Here is a 20,467-nt window from a genome sequence, read left to right as displayed (position 1 = left end):
TAACCAAGTAGATTTGTGAACTTTATTTCTTTAGTAATTATTTTTGTCTTATGTGAAATGATTTAAGCTTTAATTTTTGCCTAGATTATAGCAGTGTTTTATTTTACCTTATAGGGCATTTTAATGCTTGGAGAAAGACTGTATAAGTAAACCTACTTCAAGTGATTCTGTTCATGGTATTAGAGTTCTTGGTGCTCTTTTGGAAATTGTCAAACATTTACTGATAGCAGAAAAGGAACCCCAGAACACCTGTAGTGTTCACCTTGTTATAAGAACTGAAACATTTAGAACAGGTTTTACTTTGTTTCTAGATTTATGTTGTTGTAGGTGAACAGCAACTTTGTCTTTTTCCCTCAGTGTTAACGAAAGGATAAAGACTGACTTTTACCTCTGTTGCTGGGTATGACTATCAAAGGATTTCCAGTGATTCGTGTTTGTGAATTGGAGTTTAAATGTTTTCAGGATTACTGTAATTCCAAAGACCCACTAGAATGTCAGCTGTACTCTACTCTCCACTGACAAAATGAACAGAATCCTATGTCTTAACAGTTAATGCTCTAATTTTTTGAAAGTTTTTTGATGTAAATGATAGGTTAGAAACTAAAAGCCTTTTAATCTTACAAAATACAATTTGAATGATGGAAGGTTGTTCAGATACTGGCTTTCTGTAAAAACATCATTGTGTTAGATTGTTTGTAATGTCAATAAAATTGGCTGCTTGGGCAGTTTGTGACTACCTTAGCTTGGTTTCTGCTACCGTTACTTGTTATCTAGGTTCTGAGCTGCTCATTGTGGTTGCTCTCTTTGGACCAATACAAATGGCAAGTATGAGATGAACATGATAAAAGTATGTTTATGTAACAGGAAGAAGCTGGGCGCGGTGGCTCATACCTATAATCCCAGCACTTTGGGTGGCCGAGGTAGGTGGATCATGAGGTCAGGAGTTCGAGACCAGCCTGACCAACATGGTGAAACTAAAAATACAAAAATTAGCCAGGTGTGGTGGCGCGTGTCTGTAGTCCCACCTATTTGGGAAGCTGAGGCAGGGGAATCCCTTGACCCCAGGAGGCGGAGGTTGCAGTGAGCCGAGATCGCGCCGCTGCACTCCAGCCTGAGCGAACAGAGCAAGACTCCATCTGGGGGAAAAAAAAAGCCAGGAAGAAATATTGTAGAGTCTCTGCAAAAATGAAAATACCTCAAGTTTGTTGCTTTAAAGCAAGATTATAGTTTAAGGCTTGAGAAGTGAATTCATTAGGTATTTAAAATCCAGCAATTCTTAAGTTTGTGCTAGAATCAGGTTTTGCAATAGGAATACTTAACCTTGGATCTCGGGGGAAAAGAAATACATTCTTTTCCATTAGAGACCCTAGCTATATGATAGTAACTTTTATCTAAAATTTTCAAAAGGAGAGTGATCAGTGTGTTATACTTAATGTCAAAGTTACTTTCCTTCCATAGTGAAAACTTGAGAACATTTTAATCTTTCTCTAACAGACGTGTTGCAATGCTGCTTGCCATCTTGTTGTCCTATATGACTTCCTTGCATTTCCAGTCCTTGATTACGTTCCCTGTTTTAATGATCTTTAAGAGGGGAAAAGACTCTTCAATAGATAGCTTCTGATTTATGCCAAATTTTAAAAAGCCAAATAGAAATGGGCTCTAAAGGAGGGTTCTTTGGCCATTTTGATCTAGTAATAGTCTTATTTCCAGCCCCCCTGCTTTGATTAGATGCTTGATTTCATGTGAACATCATGGATTTGATATTTGTCTGTATGACAAACAGTTCTACAGAAGGATAGCCTTACCCTTTAAATAACACAGTTAAGGTACACTGTGGAATTAGAAATATTTATTCAGAATATAAGAATGTTTGTAAAATATTATAAATGTCTCTGTATAAATAAATGGAGTTTTTAAAAAACAATTCTATATCAAATAACACAAAGTAGCTATTTTACAGCAGCTAAAACTAAAGGCATCTGGAAACATTTAAAGAATACAAGTGAAGAATCTAAAAAATTACAAGGTATAGTACAGTGTTAAGTAGCAATTTTAAAATGAGACTTTCAGTACAAACAGTAGAACAATACTGACAAATGCAAACTTAGTCACATGTGCTTTAATAACTGACAATACATTCAAGCAGGTTTTTCTAATTCAAGTGTACAGCACATTTTCAAATAATAGGAAACAAATCTCATGCAAAGTAAGTCTTGACAAGATGTCTAAAAACTGATTAGAACTAGAAAAGAAGTGGACATGTTTTATTATCTTTGCATTAGGTTCAAACAGAAGCAGATTATCAGGGGCTGTTACTCACTTGCCATTCCTGACATGAGCACTATAAGTGAATACTATGAGTTCTACAAACAGAACATTTTTCCACATGAATTTGATTTGCAAAAAGTGCAAAAGTGAATGGTAGAGCCAGAATTACTAAGTACGGCATCAGTGTGAATGTGGGGGAAATTTGTATATAACTTGCCTTGTTCTGCTGAGCTGATATATTTCACCTGATTAGCAGATGAATGACTGTGGAAAGATTAAGTACTAGTCAAGGATGTGGTTTTTCACAGCAGTCGATGTTTCCGGGACTGAATGATTTCTTCATCTTGGTCACATGCAAAATCTCACCCAGATGTAATGTGATAAAGAATTTACCCAATGTAACCTTTAAGCAAAAATATATGGTGGTCTGCATGTGAAACTGTCTGTCTCTACACAGGTATTAGCAAAACAAGAATACATGAACAGCTGCTATCAACTTGTGTACTTTTTTTCCACTTGTTTATATTTTAACAGCCACTGAGGGATGAGTGATGCTGTGATGACAGCAGTCAGCATTATTTCTTAGAGAATACAAATGTATTAAGTTAGAGTAATTTCAGGTGTGCGAAACAGGAACTACTTCTGAAGGCCACAGGTTTGGAGCTTACTTTAACCTGACCTATATAAACATAAGATTTGTAGGATGTGGATAAACTTTAAGTGAATTTTTATTTTGTAACCAGTTACGCCTCTTCTATAAACTCTGTAAGAGTGCTCAAAGGTGAATCAAACTTATATCATTCCTTGTCAAATAGGCTGTTCCCATGGGATAAGAAAAACTGCTATATGTTTTCCTGAAATATTTTATAGTGTTCTATAAAGCCATCACCTTCTGCAGAAAAAAAATGTTACTTATGCTCTACCTCCCCAGCCCTCGCTGAAAACTTTGGTAGCCCTATGGCTGCATCCTAATCAAGGTCAGTGCAGAAATCTCAACCATTACAGGAGTCTCTTACTATTTTGGCTCTACAAATATTCTAAGTAGTAGTTCTGTTTCCTGAGTCTAGAAGTAGGTGGAGCTGTAAATAGTTTAATAGAATGATAGGGACATACTACCAATTAAGAATTTGCAAATGGTTTAAAGCCTTATGAAAAGACAGTTTCAGAAATGTTTATTTTTTTTAATAGTCTTGATATCACTTTATTTAAAGCTTGATAATCCAAACTCTTGAGAGCTATTAAGGTTGATTGATAGACTTAAGGTGATTGCTGGATAATTCTTGTGGGCCATAGGAACACCTTCAGAAGGGAACAGGCAACTATGGAGGTTCTTTAATTCATGCCAGTGACATGGGCAGTCCAATCTCGATCAGGTAACTATGGGTCACTTTTTTTTTTTTTTCATTTAAAATAATCTAATCTGTATCCAGTTAGGAACCAGAAGACTTTCAGATAGTTTCATGTTTTCCTTATAGTGGTAAATTTCTTACTACTTCCTAACAAACAGCTTTTAAGAAAAAGCCTGTGGGCTCTAATTTGGACTGCCTTTTGGAGTAGAATGTCAAGGCAGTGACTTAGAATTCTGTCCCTCTTAAAATACTGCTGCAGGCTCAGAGAAGACTGAGTGCATGCATCTGAAAGGAGAATTAAGCAGTTAATTTTAAAAGTGCTAAACATAACATTTGTTTCAGGCAGCATGGATATTAACTACAGAAAACTAAGTTTCAATAAGGAATCCTGCTGTTCCCCAGTCTATGACAGGTTTTGTAGCTGGTAAGCTCATACTGATGGCACTCCATCTATGGACAGAAGTCTCTTTTGCTTGTGATTTGCACAGTTGGTTTTGTTTGCCTCAGTCCAACAATGAGAAATATATTCCAAGGGAACTGTGAAATGGGTCCTTTTGCCCCGTGCCCATTTCTTCAAAAGCCAAAGACTGAATTCTGAACAGAGATGGTTACTGACTAAAAAGGGGGGTAACCATTGAGGAAACTAGGGAGAACAATTCAAAATACGAAATCCAAAGGTTTTTAAACTCATATAAATTAGATTCAAGATCATTGTTTACCCTCAATGGAGATATTAAGAGAAAAATTCAGGTAGAGCCAGGTTATACACAAAGGAAAATTACCCAGGCACCTGCAAGCATTTAACTTAATCAGTATAGTTCAGTAGCTCCCACAATTAGCATAATCAAGTGCCAGCCAGTTCACCTTCAAGGATTGTGTCTTGGGGAGTATTTGAAAAATACAAGGAAAGGAAGAACTTTTATAGCTTTTTTATTATACATATTTATAAAAGTAACACTTTTGCCTGCAAAATAGTTTTTACCCAAATCATCACATATTTGAAAGTATTAAACTAAGGTCAGGTAGAATGAATAAAACTGGGGCCTTTAACAGAGGAGCTGAAGCTGCCTTTGCCTGGGTGAATTAAAGGGCCAAGAAGGGGAGGTTCTCTGATTTTACCTGGAGCAAGAATGGAGACAGAAGTCAGTAGGCAAGATTTTATTCCTGCTTCAGCCACATGTTTCTATGTCATTGAAAATGAAAACTGTCCGTTTGATGCCTGCTTAATCACAAAAGAGCCATGCACATCCCACTTTGCTCAAGGGAGGACGTTTCCCTAGGCAAGCTGGAAAAATGGTGAAAACTGATATTTTTTTCTTTGTTTGGCTTTAGCCAAAATATTTTCTTCATGACAAAATGCAACTTTATACGACAAGTAAAAATTAATTTTTAAACAAATCACAGGAATGGCCAGGCACAGTGGCTCATGCCTGTAATCCCAGCACTTTGGGAGGTGGAAGTGGGTGGATCACCGGCGGTTAGGAGTTCGAGACCAGCCTCATCAACATGGTGAAATGGTCTGTTAAAAATACCAAAAATTAGCTGGGTGTGGTGGTGGGCACCTGTAATTACAGCTACTCAGGAGGCTGACGCAGGAGAATCGCTTGAACCCGGGAGGCAGAGGTTGCAGTGAGCCAAGATCACGCCATTGCACTCCAGCCTGGGTAACAAGAGTGAAACTCCATCTCAAAAAAAAAAAAAAAAAAAAAAAAAAACACAGGAACTAACTTTGACCATATGATGGATAGAAACCAGTGGGCATTTTCATAGTGATCAAAGCACCCCAAAGCCGGTCCTTCTAGACTGAAACCAGTTGATTTTTTGTTTTGTTTTGGAGATGGGCAGCCCCACTGCTGGCCTCTCAGTGGTTGCTTTTCGGATAGAACTGTCTACCCTCTGAATTGGTGGCTGGAGTATCCTCCATTGAACAGAAGGCTGTGGAATTTGTATCATGCTCTGAAAATAGACCCACCCATAGCTCATGGACACACTCTACTGCAGAAACCTCATCAAGTTTAATTTGTAGTCAGCTGTGGCATTGGAACATGTTTTTCATAGGGAACTTTGGATGGATTCTCTGGTGCTACAGAAAAAAAACAGTAAATGGTCCTTCAAGTGTATCAGTGTAGAACAGAGATGGGGTAAAACTGAAAAAGAATAATGAATTTGTTTTAAGATGGAAGACCTTCCTGAAAGAATTCAGGTACTTTGGTCCTGCCTAGCCCTGTGAGCGCTTTGCTTGAACTTTAACCTTTTAAGCACCATATGCTAACCATCACCATGTATCTGGGGGCAGAAAAGAAGCCTTAACAACCATTCCTTCACCCTGTCCCCATCGTGACAACAGGAGCTAAGTCTTGAACTGGGGGTTATGCACACTCTTAAGTAGGCGTGATCAGTTTTGCAAAATGTTCAGTATCTCAATGTCTTGTCCTTAGGTAGAGACAGGTCCAGAGCTACAAATGTACCCATGTGGGAGAGATCTGATTCAGCAGAACAGCAATTATGTAGGGCCCTGGGGCAGGAAGTGCTAATGTTTCTCTGCTCTTGAAGAAACCCCTGATAAAATTTTAGTTCCACTATAGGTATCAAAAAGATTCTCAACTTGAAGTCTTGGATATTAATAAGGCTCCACTGAGAGGGAGAAATCCCAGAATCAAGAGAATGCTCCCTTCCTTGGCCCTGCCTCCAAAATGAAGGTTGAAGGAAGTTTTTATTCTCTTAATACAAAATTGTTCAGGCACAGTCCTGGTGGTGGTCTGTAACTTTAGTGTATCTGGGACTGTAAGTAACACCTGTCTACCCTCTTCCCATGACCTGTAACTCCCAGAGAACACCTCTTATGACCGCCTCTATCTTAAAGTTGAGACCTGGGACTTGAAAACCAAAGCCTTGCTGCAGTAAACAAATCAGCAGTCCTTTTAAATGCCGGAGGCACACACACGTCTGTTTTCCCATGAAGCAGGAGGAAAGAGGAGAAACTGGAGATCCTAGAAGAGCCCACCATCTACCAAAAATGGAAAATCTTACAGAAACAAATGCCTAGGATCCCACTGATGCACAGCCGCCAGACCAGAAGAGGAAAGAGAGTGAATGCTGAAAGCAGAAACAAGGTTCTGCTGAGCAGGCACAGAACATGTGTTGACATGCTGTTGTGGGCCAGGGAGGCAAGAGTGGGCACCTCTGGATACAGTCCACTGTGTCACCATGGTCAGTCCACCCCAGGGGCTGAGTTGGGGCACTCCATTGTCCAGGTGCCAACCTACCTGCCAGCCTTCCCTTTCCTCCTCCTCCCAACAAGTACATGGGCCCTTCTGTCCTCAGTGGCCTGCTGCAGTTTACTTCCCACGGCAGAAGTCGGGTGCGTGGGGGCTGATTAAAGCGAAGTTTCATTGGTGTGTGGCCTGGAGTTCTCCTCCTCCAGCAGAGCTATTCTTTGCTTGAGCATCCTCACTTGGGTCTCATGTCTCTCCACCATGGCCATCATCTGCGACTCTAACTTCTTCAGTTTGTTTTGATGCTTCTTCTTTGCTTTCTCATAGGCAGCCACCAGGTTGCTAGGTGGGAATGAAGGGGAATTAGTATGAAGATTCATAGATCACTCAGCCTCTTCGGTAAGAATCTGAAATCTAGTGGTGAGAGGAGGGACAGCATCAGGATGTCAACACTCAATGGCCAGTCACCTACTGGCTTAACCCTGATGAAACCAGCTGGATTGCTAGATGCTGGTCACTCTCACATATTAGAAGGGGTTCTAAGAGTCAAACCAACAATCCAATTTGGCCAAGTCCAAAATGGATGAATACCAATAGTGGGCCTATTTGTTCCTCCATGGTTGCTTGCAACATATACCCTTACAGGAGTGTATTCCTGAGGCACTGCAATCAGTGACCGTACCTGGGATGAGAGCAGAGAGATTGTTCTTGTTCCAGCTTCCCTTTGTGCTTTGGGCTGGTGGGACTCAGAGTATTAAATTAGGCCATAAGCCAATGCTGCAAAGCCAAACATTAGGCTTTTGAACTGCCCCCACCAGAGCCTGGTGGGTGAGGGTATACACTGAGCCCAGGTAAGTCCAGTCCATGTACAGTCATTACCCTTATAGCTGTTCTCCCAGGCAGTTTGAGGACTCACCCCAGGGACTTGTAAAACCCATTCAGGAGGTCTGTGAGGTCTTGAGCTTTTATTTCCAACTACAGAGCTGGATGATGCCAGGTGTTCTCAATAGACATCCACAGAACATTGACTGCAGAAGCAACCGTCAGAACCCAGCTCTCTTCTGTTAAGCCAGACGTTAAAGATTTGCAGAATTGTAAGACCAGTGCCACTTTCTAATTATTTATTGGAAAATAGTTTTTCATAAAAATGCCATTTTTTTTTGTAAATGAAATAAAAACTTTAAAGAATTTATCTTGGTTTTAGTTTCTAACAATGAGAAGTATCAATAAATACAACTTACAGGAACAAAAGCTCTTTGAGGTCCTCTGTTTTTTATAGAGAAGAGTCCTGAGCCCAGTCTTAGAGCAGTATTTCCTAAAGTATTCCAGTGGAGATTGTGTTGCTCAAATAAATTCCATAGCCAATTTTGTTTGGAAAATACTGCTTAAACAGATTTTTTATTCTATGACTTCTCAGAACCCTTAAGATACATAATATCAGGAGGCACATACCACAGTATGCTACATTTGGCCAGAGGATGTTGTTACTGAGCATTTCTTAGTTTCCATGAACATCTTGGGAGATGTCGCTCTAAGGAAGACCAGGTTCTTAGAGCACCAGGTAGGGACTCACCCACTCTCTAGAGTTAGTTCTCAAGAGTTAGGGAAATGTCCATCCCTGGTGCTGTCTACATGCGGGGTGTCAGTCCAAGTTCCACCGGTGGAGGGCGGTGGGGGCTGGGTATAGGGAGATTTTTACCTGTTGGCTCGCTTTAGATCATTCACGAACTCTGCGGATTGCTGATGTCGGATTTCACTGCTCTTGGTGAGTCTCTCCAAGGCACTCACCAGCTCTTGAACTCTGGCCTTCAACTTCTTTTCTCTGTATCAAGGAGAGACAAAATATGCCAGGAATAGTTTGAGATGATGCTGGAGTTGCCCACTACCTGGGAAGTGGTGACAGGAAGAGGAAGGTTTAGTTTGCAAAGCCTAAAAGCAAGGGAGAGAAAAGATACTAAAGGGCCCAGCAGCGCTGCTGTCACCTGAATGAATTCCTTCTCAAATGCAGATTTAACCCATTTCTTCAATGGCAAGGGCTTTTTAAAGACCTTCATGTGTCAAAGAAACAAGACAGGACTTTCTGTTTCTAGTCTTTTAGCTAATCTAGAAGTTCCTTTCTACTGCTGGCATACCAGATCCTCAGCAATGAGTGCAGCCTGACTACAAACCCCCATCTCAGTCTCCATCCCTTTCTTTTTCAAGTGTCCTAAGTATCTCCTGAACCACTCAGATTCAGCAACCTACCTTCAACAGGTCCCCACTCATTGAGACCAACATGATCACACCTTGCCAAAAACAAAAATTGGTAGAGGGAATAGATACGATACTCTTCTCATTGTAAGGGTCCTTATTTCCCATGAAATTACATTTGCATTTTTGACTACCTGCCCTCCATAGGCAAAGCAGCTTCAAGTTCTATGGACTCTCTACTACTTTGGTAAGGTAACCCAAGCTAATTGACTTAGAGTCAGTTCAGGGAGGTTTCCAGTGTCCAGTCAGCTCATTGCCTTCCTCTAATTCCTACGAGACCCAGCAGGGAAACACTAATCACTGCCTTCCTGACGACTGTGATTCCAAGATCCCTCTATCACATGCACAGTGTTCCTCCACTTAATATCACACTCAGCACTATGTCAGTGTATTATGTGCTGGAGCCATCAGGCTCCCCCGTGGTCGTGTCTGGTTCCAGAGTGGCAAGGACCTTACTTGGTTTGGTTCCCCAATGAACTCCCAGCGCTGAGCACCATGCCTGGGTGACAGCTTCTAGTGACTGTTAAAACAGCTTTAGAACAACTCACTGAAGGTAATGTATTTGATTCTTTGGGACATATTAAGAAACCAGGATTTAGGGAAGGAATTCCTCTAAAAAGGACTCACTGTATGTAGAATGTAAATTTGCATGATTATAAGACAATTGGGTAGGATCTAGCAAAATAATAAATGAACATGCCCCTTGACTAAGCAACTTGACTTCTAGGAATTGATTTTACAGTGATTATCAGGAGCACAGTTCCTAAAGATACATCACTTATAGTTGGATTCACTGAGGCACTGGTTACAATAATGCCTAATAAAGGGAGACAACCAGGGAACTGGTTAATCACAGCCTACCCATGCTACTGAAATGCTCTGCTTGAAAAATATTTTTAAAATGCAGATGGAGGGCCGGGGGCAGTGACTCATGCTTGTAATCTCAGCACTTTGGGAGGCTGAGAAGTGTCGATTACTTGAGCTCAGAAATTCAAGACCAGCCTGGGCAACATGGTGAAACCCCATCTCTACAAAAAATATAAAACTAGCCAGATATGGTGGGTCATGCCTGTAGTCCAAGCTACTCAGGAGGCTAAGGTGGAAGGATCGCTTGAGCCCAGAAGGTCAAGACTGCAGGGAGCCATGATCCTGCCTGCAGCCTGGGCGACAGAGTGAGACCATCTCAAAACCAGATGGTCATGCATTGCCTTGGAAGGATATCTGATACATTAAGCAAAAAGGGTGAGTTGTAAAGATGCCATTTTTGTAAAAACTGAAAAGCTGAGTGTGAATATCTGACACTGTAGTAAGAGACTAGAAGGTGAAACACAAACTCAACAATGCTTAACTCATGAAGGGGGTTGACGGGAGGCTTTCATTTTCTACTTCACTCACTTTTGCATCGCCAGATATTTTTACAGTTTTGTATGTTTTGTGTAAAGTGCGAGTTAGAGTCGTATAAGAACGGCATGGGAATGTGACCTCAGGTGAGAAGGCTCCTTTCTGGTGCCCAAATGGTTCAGACCCTGGTTCTCCTTTCCTGGCTCTTCATATATCTAATCTTGTACATTTCTGCCTTTAGCTACGACAAAGGTAAGTCAAGGTCTCCAAACTGATCAATGAAGAAAGGAATTACAACATAAAATCCAGGCCTGCTTTTGGGAGGAAGGATGGAAGAGGCAGGATCTTTAACGAAAGTCTAGCAACCAGCCGTCAGCCCAGAACTCATTTTTCAGTAAGTCCTCCTACCCGAGAGGCTAAGCCGGAAGGAGCGTGTGTTTCTCCTGGGCCCTAGCAGCCTCCAGGACATCTCAGATCTGGCTGCATTTCCTCCCGGCATTGGAGAGTGGCAGCATTTCCTACCAGCAGTGAGGATGGTGTTGCAGGAGGGGAGCTCCCTTCCTCCCCACCCGCCCCCGCAGCACCTCCTCAGCCTTCCCAGCAGCCCTCCTCCAGCAGAGGGAAGCCAGGGACTCCTGCTTCCCTCCAGCTAAAAAGAGCAGGGAAGGGTTTTTTGCCCTATATTTTATTACCATTTAGAACCCTTTATCTTTCATTCTAATGTTGATTAATAGTGTAAAAGGGAAAAAAAACTGGAGAGAGTTAAAAATGTAACCACAAACTCAGTAAGAAATTCACAACAAAAAACTCTGGGATGCTACCTAGAGCAGTCAAATCCCCTGCCTCCCCCAATCCTATCCACACTCAGCCAACAGGGAGACTGTGGAAATCCCAGCTCTTCCACAAGACAAAAGGCTTCCTTCCCCAGCATGCAGGCCCTCAGGGGACCAGAGGGAGCTTTCCGGATCTGGCAGGCTCCAAAGGAGGACAGAACCCCAGAAGGGAAGGAGAGGCTCTCTCAGACCCAGGCCAACCCCAGCTTAGGGTTGTGGCAGGGGTGGGGAGTAGCCATTGCTGGGAGCTCAGAACTGCCTGGCCTTTAGAAGGGAATGGGAGTGAACCGCTGGGAGAAACCCCAGGAAAGAACTGTGATGCTCATTTATTTAAAGATGCAAAGACAAGGCCAAACTGCAGACTTAAGCCTAAAATTTGGGTTAGTTTATCTGTTTTCATTTGAGTGAGGCAGACACCTGCAGTATAAGAGCCGTGACTTCAGCATCACTCATCAGGACCCAAAGAAATGCTAAATCACTGCCAAGTAACAGCTGCTCTAGACCTGTGTCCAGCATAGGAGCCACTAGCCATGCAGGTGGCTGGCTGAGCTCTTGAAATGTGTCTGGTCCAAACTGAGATGTGCTGTAGGTGTAAAATGCACAATGGAATTTGAAGACAACACACAAAAAATGTAAAATATCTGTTTAGTTTAAAAAATACTGATTACAGGGGCCAGGCACGGTGGCTTACTCCTGTAATCCCAGCACTTTAGGAGGCCGGGGCTGGCAGATCACCTAATGTCAGGAGTTCAAGACCAGCCTGACGAACATGGAGAAACCCCGTCTCTACTAAATATAAAATTAACCGGGTGTGGTGGTGGCATGCCTGTAATCCCAGCTACTTGGGAGACTGAGGCAGGAGAATCGCTTGAACCTGGGAGGCGGAGGTTGTGATGAGCCAAGATCGCACCATTGCACTCCAACCTGGGTGACGAGCAAAATTTTGTCTCGAAAAAATTAAAAATTAAAAAAATACCGATTACGTGTTGAGATATTTTGGACATACTGGGTTATGTGTTATTAAAATTAATTTCATGTGTGTCTGTACTTTTTTCATGGGGCTACTAGAAAATTTAAAATTATATACATGCCTTGCATTTGTGGCTCATATTACATCACTAGTGGACAGTGCTGCTCTAGAGCAATTGTTTAATGTTGTCAGAGGCATGTGAACCAGAGTGACTCCATCTTAAATAGGAGCTAGGTAAAAATGAGGCTGAGACCTACTGGGCTGCATTCGCAGGTGGTGAAGGCATTCTGAGTCACAGGATGAGATAGGAGGTCAGCCCGAAATACAGGTCATAAAGACCTTGCTGATAAAAACATTGCAGTAAAGAAGCCAGCCAAAACAGCAAACCCAAGATGGTCAAGAGAGTAACCTCTGGTCTTCCTCACTGCTGCACTCTCACCAGCGCTACAACAGTTTACAAATGCCATGGCAACGTCAGGAAGTTATCCTATAAGGTCTAAAAAGGGTATGAATAATCCACCCCTTGTTTAGCATATCATCAAAAAATAACCATAAAAACAGGCAACCAGCAGCCCCCGAGGCCGCTCTATGGAGTAGCCATTCTTTTATTCCTCTACTTTCCTAATAAACTTGCTTTCATTTTACTTGATGGACTTGCCCTGAATTCTTTCTTGCACAAGATCCAAGAACCCTCTCTTGGGGTCTGAATCGGTAGTATTTTCTAGTAACAATATTACCAGATATTTTCCCTGGCTTCTGACTCAGTAGGTTTGGGTTGAGACCCAGGAATTGCAGTTTAACAAGTGCCCCAGCTGACTCTTGTTATCAGGCAAACTTGAGGGACGGGCATAAGGCAGAAGAGTTCCTCACCTGGACCTGAGGATGAGCTTCAGTTACTCCTGGAACTGACTTTCTGAATTTATGTGCAAAATTGCAAGCATGGGGCTCACTTTATCAAGTTTACAGTTTTCCTCAGAGTTTCAAAGGATGACTTGGAAAATGCAAAGAAACACGGCTTACTAATTCAAGTCACATTGAAACCTCAAGCATTCTTGTTCCTTTCTACTTCTAATTTAAATTTGCTTGGCCTTTAGTAAAGATTTTACATGGTTTAGGTACATGAGATAGGCCAAAAGCAGCTCGCTCTTGGCTTCACAGATTAGAAAGCAAAAATTAAACACTACACATTCCATATGCATCTTCAATAGTAATGTATTCATACAATGTTTCCTGGAATGGCCAGAAATGCATAATCCATTCCTTTTTTATTCCCAGTAGTATCAGCACTCACAAATATACCCCATACCATCAAGCAAAAACAATGGTGGATTGTAATGACTGTGACAACCCAAGTCCCTCAGTACACACATGGATTTCAATTCCATGTCTTCCCACTTCAGTTTTTGGGCTTCTTATTCCTGGTCACAAAAGGTTATATGAATCTAATGACAGAGCCAGGGTGGGACTTTTTATTTTTATTTATTTTTAAGAGACAGGTTCTTGATCTGTCATCCAGGCTGGAGTGCAGTGGCACAAATCACAGCACACTGCAGCCCTGACCTCCCGGGCTCAAGCAGTCCCCTCACCTCAGCCTCCTGAGTGGTTGGGACTACAGGTGTGCGCCACCATGCTGGGCTAATTTTTAAAACTTTTTTTTTTGTAGAGATAGGGTCTTACTGTGTTGCCCAGGCTGGTTGCAAACTACTGGGCTCTAGTGGTCCTCCCACCTTGCCCTCCCAAAGTGCTGAGATTACAGGCCCGAGTAATCCCACCTGGTGGATTTTTAATTGAAACATAATGGGATACGTTTCAAGGTAGTGGAATATACACAGGGAATTAAGAGGCAGACTCGTGGTGGGAATTTAAAGGTAATACGAAAACTAAGGTGGCTTGCCAGTAAGCTGGGCAGAGCAAGCAAGCCTCGGAAGTGGTGCTTGCTGGTGTACCTGGGTAACCTGGCAGTACAGCTTCGTGAGCAATCAGTAAGGACGTTGTATTCTCCTTAAAATAAAAAGGCCAGCAGCGGTACTCTCTGATTAGAGTCCAAATGAGGATCTGCAGGAGTCATCGGGCAAGAGCCCAGTCCCAATGAGGCTGTGAGTGGCTTCGCAGCCGGCCAGGAAACCTGTCAGAGGAGCTGTAATCAGACCAAACCGCAGGGAGTCACAGCCATGCAGCCACAAGGCCTGGAATTTCGTAGTAATTGCTGATTACATGGAATTAGTCACTAAGAGAATTGTCTGCATACATGATTTCTCTCGTCCTCACCTTCCACTTACTTTTAACCTGTCAGGCTCTATCTCCACTGACGTGGATCACTGAGCTCACCAGTGATCTCTACGTTGCTGCATCCAGTGGTCCGGTCCCTTCTGTCCTTTTCTTACCTGCCTGCATCACCTGCAGGGCTGACCGCCTCTTTGCTCATGGCTTGCACAAGGCCTCCAGAGCCTGGATTTCATTCTGCTTCATTGGCTGCTCCCTTTCTATACTCTACTCCAAAATACTGGGTATTGTTTAGGACTTGGACCTGGCCTGTATTTTATCTTATCCTTTTCTCTAATGGACACCCTCCATTCCCTTTTCCTAAAAACGTCCACAGTGATCTTCAGGCCTTTTCTTGGATCTCTGCACTTATCTATTGGTGGCCTCTTAACTGGCATCTGTGATTTCACATGTCCAGAGGATTACTTCCCAAATGACCTCTAACAGCCACTCTCTCTCCTGTGTAGGCTAATGGCACCACCATTCACCTGGTTACTCATTGGGCTCAGATCTCCCTGTCAAGAGTTTTCTCACTGATAAAATTCTTGCAAAGGTGGTTTAAGTTACTTGGAGTCAGGCTTAACTTCTCCTCCCCTCATTCGCCACATCTGTTCAACAACAAACCCTATCTACCAAGTCTCATCCTGTCATTTGTCACTACACCCAGCCAAGTGGTCATCACTTCTCACCTGGACAACCACGACAGCCTGCTAACTGGGTTCTCTGTCTCCGCCCCTGCATCCCTCTGCCCCGGTTTTCACACAGCATGCTGGGTAACATTTCACATGACAGATCTGATCATGTTACTGCCCTTCAGTGCCTTTCACCTACACTTACAATAAACCCTGTGGTCTTGCCTGGACCTAAGGCCCTGCTTGACCTGAGCGCTGCTTGCTGGCCCTTTGGGCTGCTGGAATCACCCTTGCCCTGCTGGAATCCTGTAGGTCCTCAGCACATCCCTGCACAGCCAGGGCCTCTTCCGGATGTGCTTCTGCCTCTCTCCTCCTCATCTCAGCTTCAGTGTCACCTCCCAGAGAGGTGCAGCCTGACCACCCATCTAAACTCATGTCCCAGAGCTATGACATCCCCACACCTCGCCATTTCCTTCATATTATTCATTGCAAACTACAGTTACTTCATTGGAAAAAAAAAATCTCCACAGTGACTGTATCACATCATCCCCTTTCCTTCATGGTAATCACCACAATGTTTACTTATTTTTTAGAAAATCCAGGCAGCAGATAACAGCTGTCTCTAAGTCCTTTATAAGGATAGTCATTTAATTCCCACATAACGTTTGAAGTCAGTACTATCATGATTCTCATTTTTAAGGGTGAGGAACTTTTTTTTTTTTTTTTTTTTTGAGATGGAGTCTTGCTCTTTCGCACTATCTGGAGTGCAGTGGTGCGATCTTGGGCTCACCGCAACCTCCAGCCCCCACGGTTCAAGTGATTCTCCTGCCTCAGCCTCCTGAGTAGCTGGGATTATAGGCGCCTGCCACCACGCCCAGCTAATTTTCATATTTTTAGAAGAGACGGGGTTTCACCATGCTGGCCAGGCCGGTCTTGAATTCCTGATTTCAGGTGATCCACCTGCCTCGGCCTCCCAAAGTACTAGGATTACAGGCGTGAGCCACCGCACCTGGCCTACAGATGAGGAACTTAAGGTTAGTTAAGAGACCTGCCCCCAGCCAGTCACTTGCAGAACTGGGACTCCCACCTGGGATTCTGTCTGCAGAGCCTGTGCCCTTACGCATGTCGCTGAAGGAGCCTGCGATTCATAAAGGGAATACAGCAGAGTGCAAGATAAACAAGACCTCCGCTTAACAGCCAGCCCTGCAGAGCTAAGTCTCAAGTGTCCCCAGATAATGAGGTTCCGCAGGTATGTCTGTGGCTGTGTTTTGCCAGGAGGAGCAGCACAAGGACAACAGCAGTCTAACTTTTTTTGGCCCAGACTTTGCTACGAACATGTTTCTTGTCCAGGAAATCCATCTGGAGTTTTCACAGGCCTTGCCAGTGGCTGCTGTGTGTTCCAGAGCCCTCCACCACTCTCCCGTTATGAGGTCCCAGGCGAGGCCTACTTCTCTTTGAGCTTTCGGGATGTTGGGGGGATGACAGAAAAGTAAAATAAATCTCAATTAGTCAAGCAACAACCCTCTCAGTCCCTTGAGTGAGCCTCAGTCGTCACCCTCTGTGCTTCTAGGCCCTTGGCTCTGGGGCTCAGCAGTTGATCTGCATGCTAATGGAGCCTTTGTATTCCATTAATGTCCTGCAGACCCACGTGCTTTTATGGAATTCTAAGCACAACTTCCATTACTTGATTGCTTTTATAAATCAACCAAATATGAAGAATCAGCAAGTGCAAGTTTAAATAAAACAGCACCTTTTACAATAATGGTCCTCCTAATGAACCAGTCAAGATTGTGCTGCTTGTTTGTTCAGTGGGGGCTCCCTTTTAAAAAGCACCCCACCCAGTTCCCTTTTCATTTTATCCCACTTTTTGTGTGGTTCAAAAACAGTATTCATCCACAGTTGCTGAAATAGGGGTCAACTAGTGTTATCCTTCTTCCATTCATGGACAAATGTTGGTTCCTGCAAGTCTGGAAGTTTTCTACAGTTGGGTGGATGGTTTTGAACTTGGACATGGATTTGAACTTTGAGGAGTCTTGCTGGCTTTTTCTAAGGCACTGCTAACAGTCAAGGGCTCTGTGGGCCACTGACGGGTAGAGTGGTTAGGGCCAGGCACAGTGGCTCACGCCTGTAATCCCAGCACTCTGCGAGGCTGAGGTGGGTAGATCACTTGGGCCTAGGAGTTTGAGACCAGCCTGGGCAACATGGTGAAATCCTGTCTCTACTAAAAATACAAAAATCAGCCAGGCGTGGTGGTGTGCACCTGTAGTCCCAGCTACTTGGGAGGCTGAGGTGGGAGGACCGCTTGAGCCTGGGTAGGTTGAGGCTACAGAGAGCTGTGATTGTGCCACTATACTCCAGCCTGGATGACAGAGTGAGACCCTGTCTCAAAAAAGTACCACAGAAGACTCAGAGAATAGAAAGAAGATACGTGGTGGAGGTGACTGAAGGAAGCTTCAGGAAGGTGAGCATTCTGATTGGAAACGATGAGGGAGAATCAGGGATAAAGCAAAGGGTGTGCTCTTGGAAAAGATGAATTGTCCAGAGGGGCTGGACTACAGATCAAGCATGGGGAAACATTTGAAATATGGGCTAGGAAGTTAAGTTAGGGACCTACGGACAATCTTGAGTGCCAAGGCACTGAAGGTGTTTATGCACAGCACCCTAATCCAAAGTATGTTCTAAGCTATTCTGGCGGCAGAATCGAACTGCAGAATGGCCCTTCAGGACACTACTCTGGAGTTCTGAGGGTCAGTGCAATGGAAAGGAATGGAAGGGATTTTAAGGAAATATGACCTGCTGACGAGAGGTAGGGAGGGGAGACTTACAAGTTATAATCCTGGATCATTAGGAGAAGGGGATTTTTAACATAAATAGGAATTATTCAAAGGGCAGGAAGAAACAGAATTGTTTTGGATGTGCTGTTTTGAGGCTCTAGCATATTTGGGTGGAGATGTCTAGTGGGCGTGAGGTTGAGATTAAGTTAGGGACCATTTAGAGGGAACAGCTGAAGACATCAGAGTTGGAGTCATATACTTGGCTGAGTAAGCCATGACTCCTGGCCCTAAAAGGACTCTCTTTCTGTGGGGGGACTGAGAGGCAAGGAGGGAGTTGGGGGTAGAACGAGGCACACTAAGAAATGAGCAATGAAGTGTTCTATGAGAGAAGGAAATTCATGGTGCATTGGAACCAAAAAAGAAGTGGGAGACGGTGTCATTTCTGCTGGGAGGTGGAGGGAGGGACCATCCGGATCCATTTTACAGATAGCTTGAAGTCACGCTGATGTGAATGTCTGGGGAATGCGGTTGGGTGGGGCCAGGGTAAAAGCAGCTGCAAAAGTGAAGCCCCAGAGGCGCAGAGGAGGAAGAGCAGTCCCGCGGCAGTGTAGGTAGGCGGGTGTGGGTAGGCGGAGGCATGGGTAGGGGGTGAGCGTGGAAAACAGCCCAGGCGAGATCACACAACTGACCAAGGAGCTTGGACACACTCAGGGCCACGGGAGGTTGTCAGTAATTGGGTACCATAGGCAGAATACTAAAATGGCCCCAATATTTCTGCCTTCTAGTGTACACACACGTCCCCTAGTTATTTCATCAAACCCTAAGCTAGTTGCTGCTGTGAAGGAATTTTCCAGATGTAATTAAGGTCCCCCAGCTAACCTTAAGATAAGGAGGTTTTTTTTCTGAGTGGACCTGACCTAATTAGGTGAGCCGCTAAAAGGGTCTGGGCTCTTCCTGGAAAGAGAGTTGGAGCATGGGAGGGATTTGTCCGAGGGAGGTTCTCGCTGCTGGCTTTGCAGATGGAGGGGCCACGCCAAAGGAGTGTGAGGGCTCTAGGAGCTGACAGTCCCCAGGCCAAGAGCCAGTGAGAAAATGGGACCCCAGCCATGCAGCCCCAGGGACCTGTATTCCACCCCAATCAGCAGCAGCGGGAGCAGAGGCCTCTCCAGAGCCTCTGGAGAGAGCACAGCCCCACATGACACTTCACTTGCAGCCCTGCAAGACGCCAGGTGGAGAAGCCAGTCATGCTGCGTCCAGAATGCTGACGCACGGAATCTGTGAGCTAATAACGGGTGCTGTTTTAAGCCACATTTATGATGATTTGTTACACAATGACAAAAAACGATTACAAAAATGATTACAGGGTAACCATCAGATTCACATCCTGTAAGGTTACTCTTGGACCCTGAAAGATTTCTCTCCTTGTATTGGATTATTCTTAGCAGCACACGAGCCTGCTCTGGTGACTCCTCCTCCTCCTTTTCAGAAGAGGTAGGGTCTCACTGTGCTGCCCAGGCTGGAGCAATCCTCCTGCCTTAGTCTCCCAAATAGCGGGACTATAGGCATGTGCCACTGCGCCAAGCTGTGCCTTCTTTAAAAAGCTCCTTGATAGTTCTGCTGCTTGCACAGCGAAGGTTCTCAAACCACTTGTCTTCCCTTCCTGCCTCTCTTCTTCTTAACCCGCCCCCATCTTGATGTGCTTGGCCTTCTTTCTTTTCTCAGCTTCTGAGCCTCCCTTGCTGGTAGATGTTTCAAGTCTCCCACCAGGAGTTTCCCCATCCGAGTGACCTGCACAGTGGCTGTCCATGGCCAAGGACAGTGGGGGAAGTTCCCACTCTGTCTCTGTGAACCCTGGGACGCTGCCTCCCGTGTCCGCCCCTTCCTCTGTGGCCACTTCCACAGATCTGGTCTCTTGTGATTACAATGACCAGACAGGGCCCTCCTGCCACTTACAGGCTCTGGCACACAGCTCTGTCTTCCAGCAGCGGCAGCTTGCGGGCTTGCTATTCAGCAGAGAGAGGAAAGGAAGCCCTCCTCTGGTGGATGGGTCAGGGACATCCTGTCCCTGGACAGAACGGCCACTGTGATTTGTCGATTGCCTTAACGTGGCATTTTACAGAACCATCTGGCAAACATGCAGACACAGGTGGCATATCCCAGTTCCCTGGAGGGCTAGGCGCAGCCCCTGGAGGGTCTGTGACTAAATGACTGCAGCCTCCTGGAGGGCAGGGCGCCGACTCCTGCAGGCCGTGTGTGGGGCTCGCCCCATCCTGCTCCCGGGTACAGTGAAAGGCGAATGCCTGTGAGGCAGCACCAGGCGCTGCTCCTCGCCATGGCACAGGCGATGTACCATGGTGAGGAGCGGCACACCTACTTCCTGCCTCTCAGCACTGAGGAAGCACTGATCCGTACTTTAAACATATATTTTACTTATTTATTTTTTAAAGACGGGGTCTCACTATGTTACCCAGGCTGGATTTGAACTGGCCTCAAGGGATGCTCCTGCGTCGGCCTCGCCAGTAGCTGGAACTCCAGGTGTATGCACAGCACCCGGCTCAGATCCTTACCGTTTT

General features: G+C 44.4%; 2 protein-coding genes across 3 annotated transcripts in view; both read right to left on the bottom strand.

The window, feature by feature from the left end:
* The window catches only part of REEP5 (receptor accessory protein 5), an 806,416-nt gene that overhangs the window by 135,407 nt on the left and 650,542 nt on the right, over window positions 1-20,467 (bottom strand). The gene's annotated exons all lie outside the window — the stretch shown is intronic.
* Window positions 1,835-20,467, bottom strand: part of MCC (MCC regulator of WNT signaling pathway) — a 475,168-nt gene continuing 456,535 nt past the window's right edge. For both annotated transcript variants that reach the window (XM_050793047.1, XM_050793048.1), the window contains 2 exons: window positions 8,532-8,654; window positions 1,835-7,174 (listed from right to left, as the gene is read on the bottom strand). In XM_050793047.1, the coding sequence (XP_050649004.1) occupies window positions 6,994-7,174; window positions 8,532-8,654 (304 nt within the window). In that variant the 3' untranslated portion in view covers window positions 1,835-6,993. The remainder of the gene's footprint in view (window positions 7,175-8,531; window positions 8,655-20,467) is intronic.

This window comes from Macaca thibetana, chromosome 6, assembly GCF_024542745.1.
Source record: "Macaca thibetana thibetana isolate TM-01 chromosome 6, ASM2454274v1, whole genome shotgun sequence".
Classification (NCBI taxonomy): Eukaryota; Metazoa; Chordata; class Mammalia; order Primates; family Cercopithecidae; genus Macaca; species Macaca thibetana.
The sequence above is the reverse complement of the archived record's forward strand: the minus strand, read 5'-3'. Positions and strand labels throughout refer to the sequence as shown.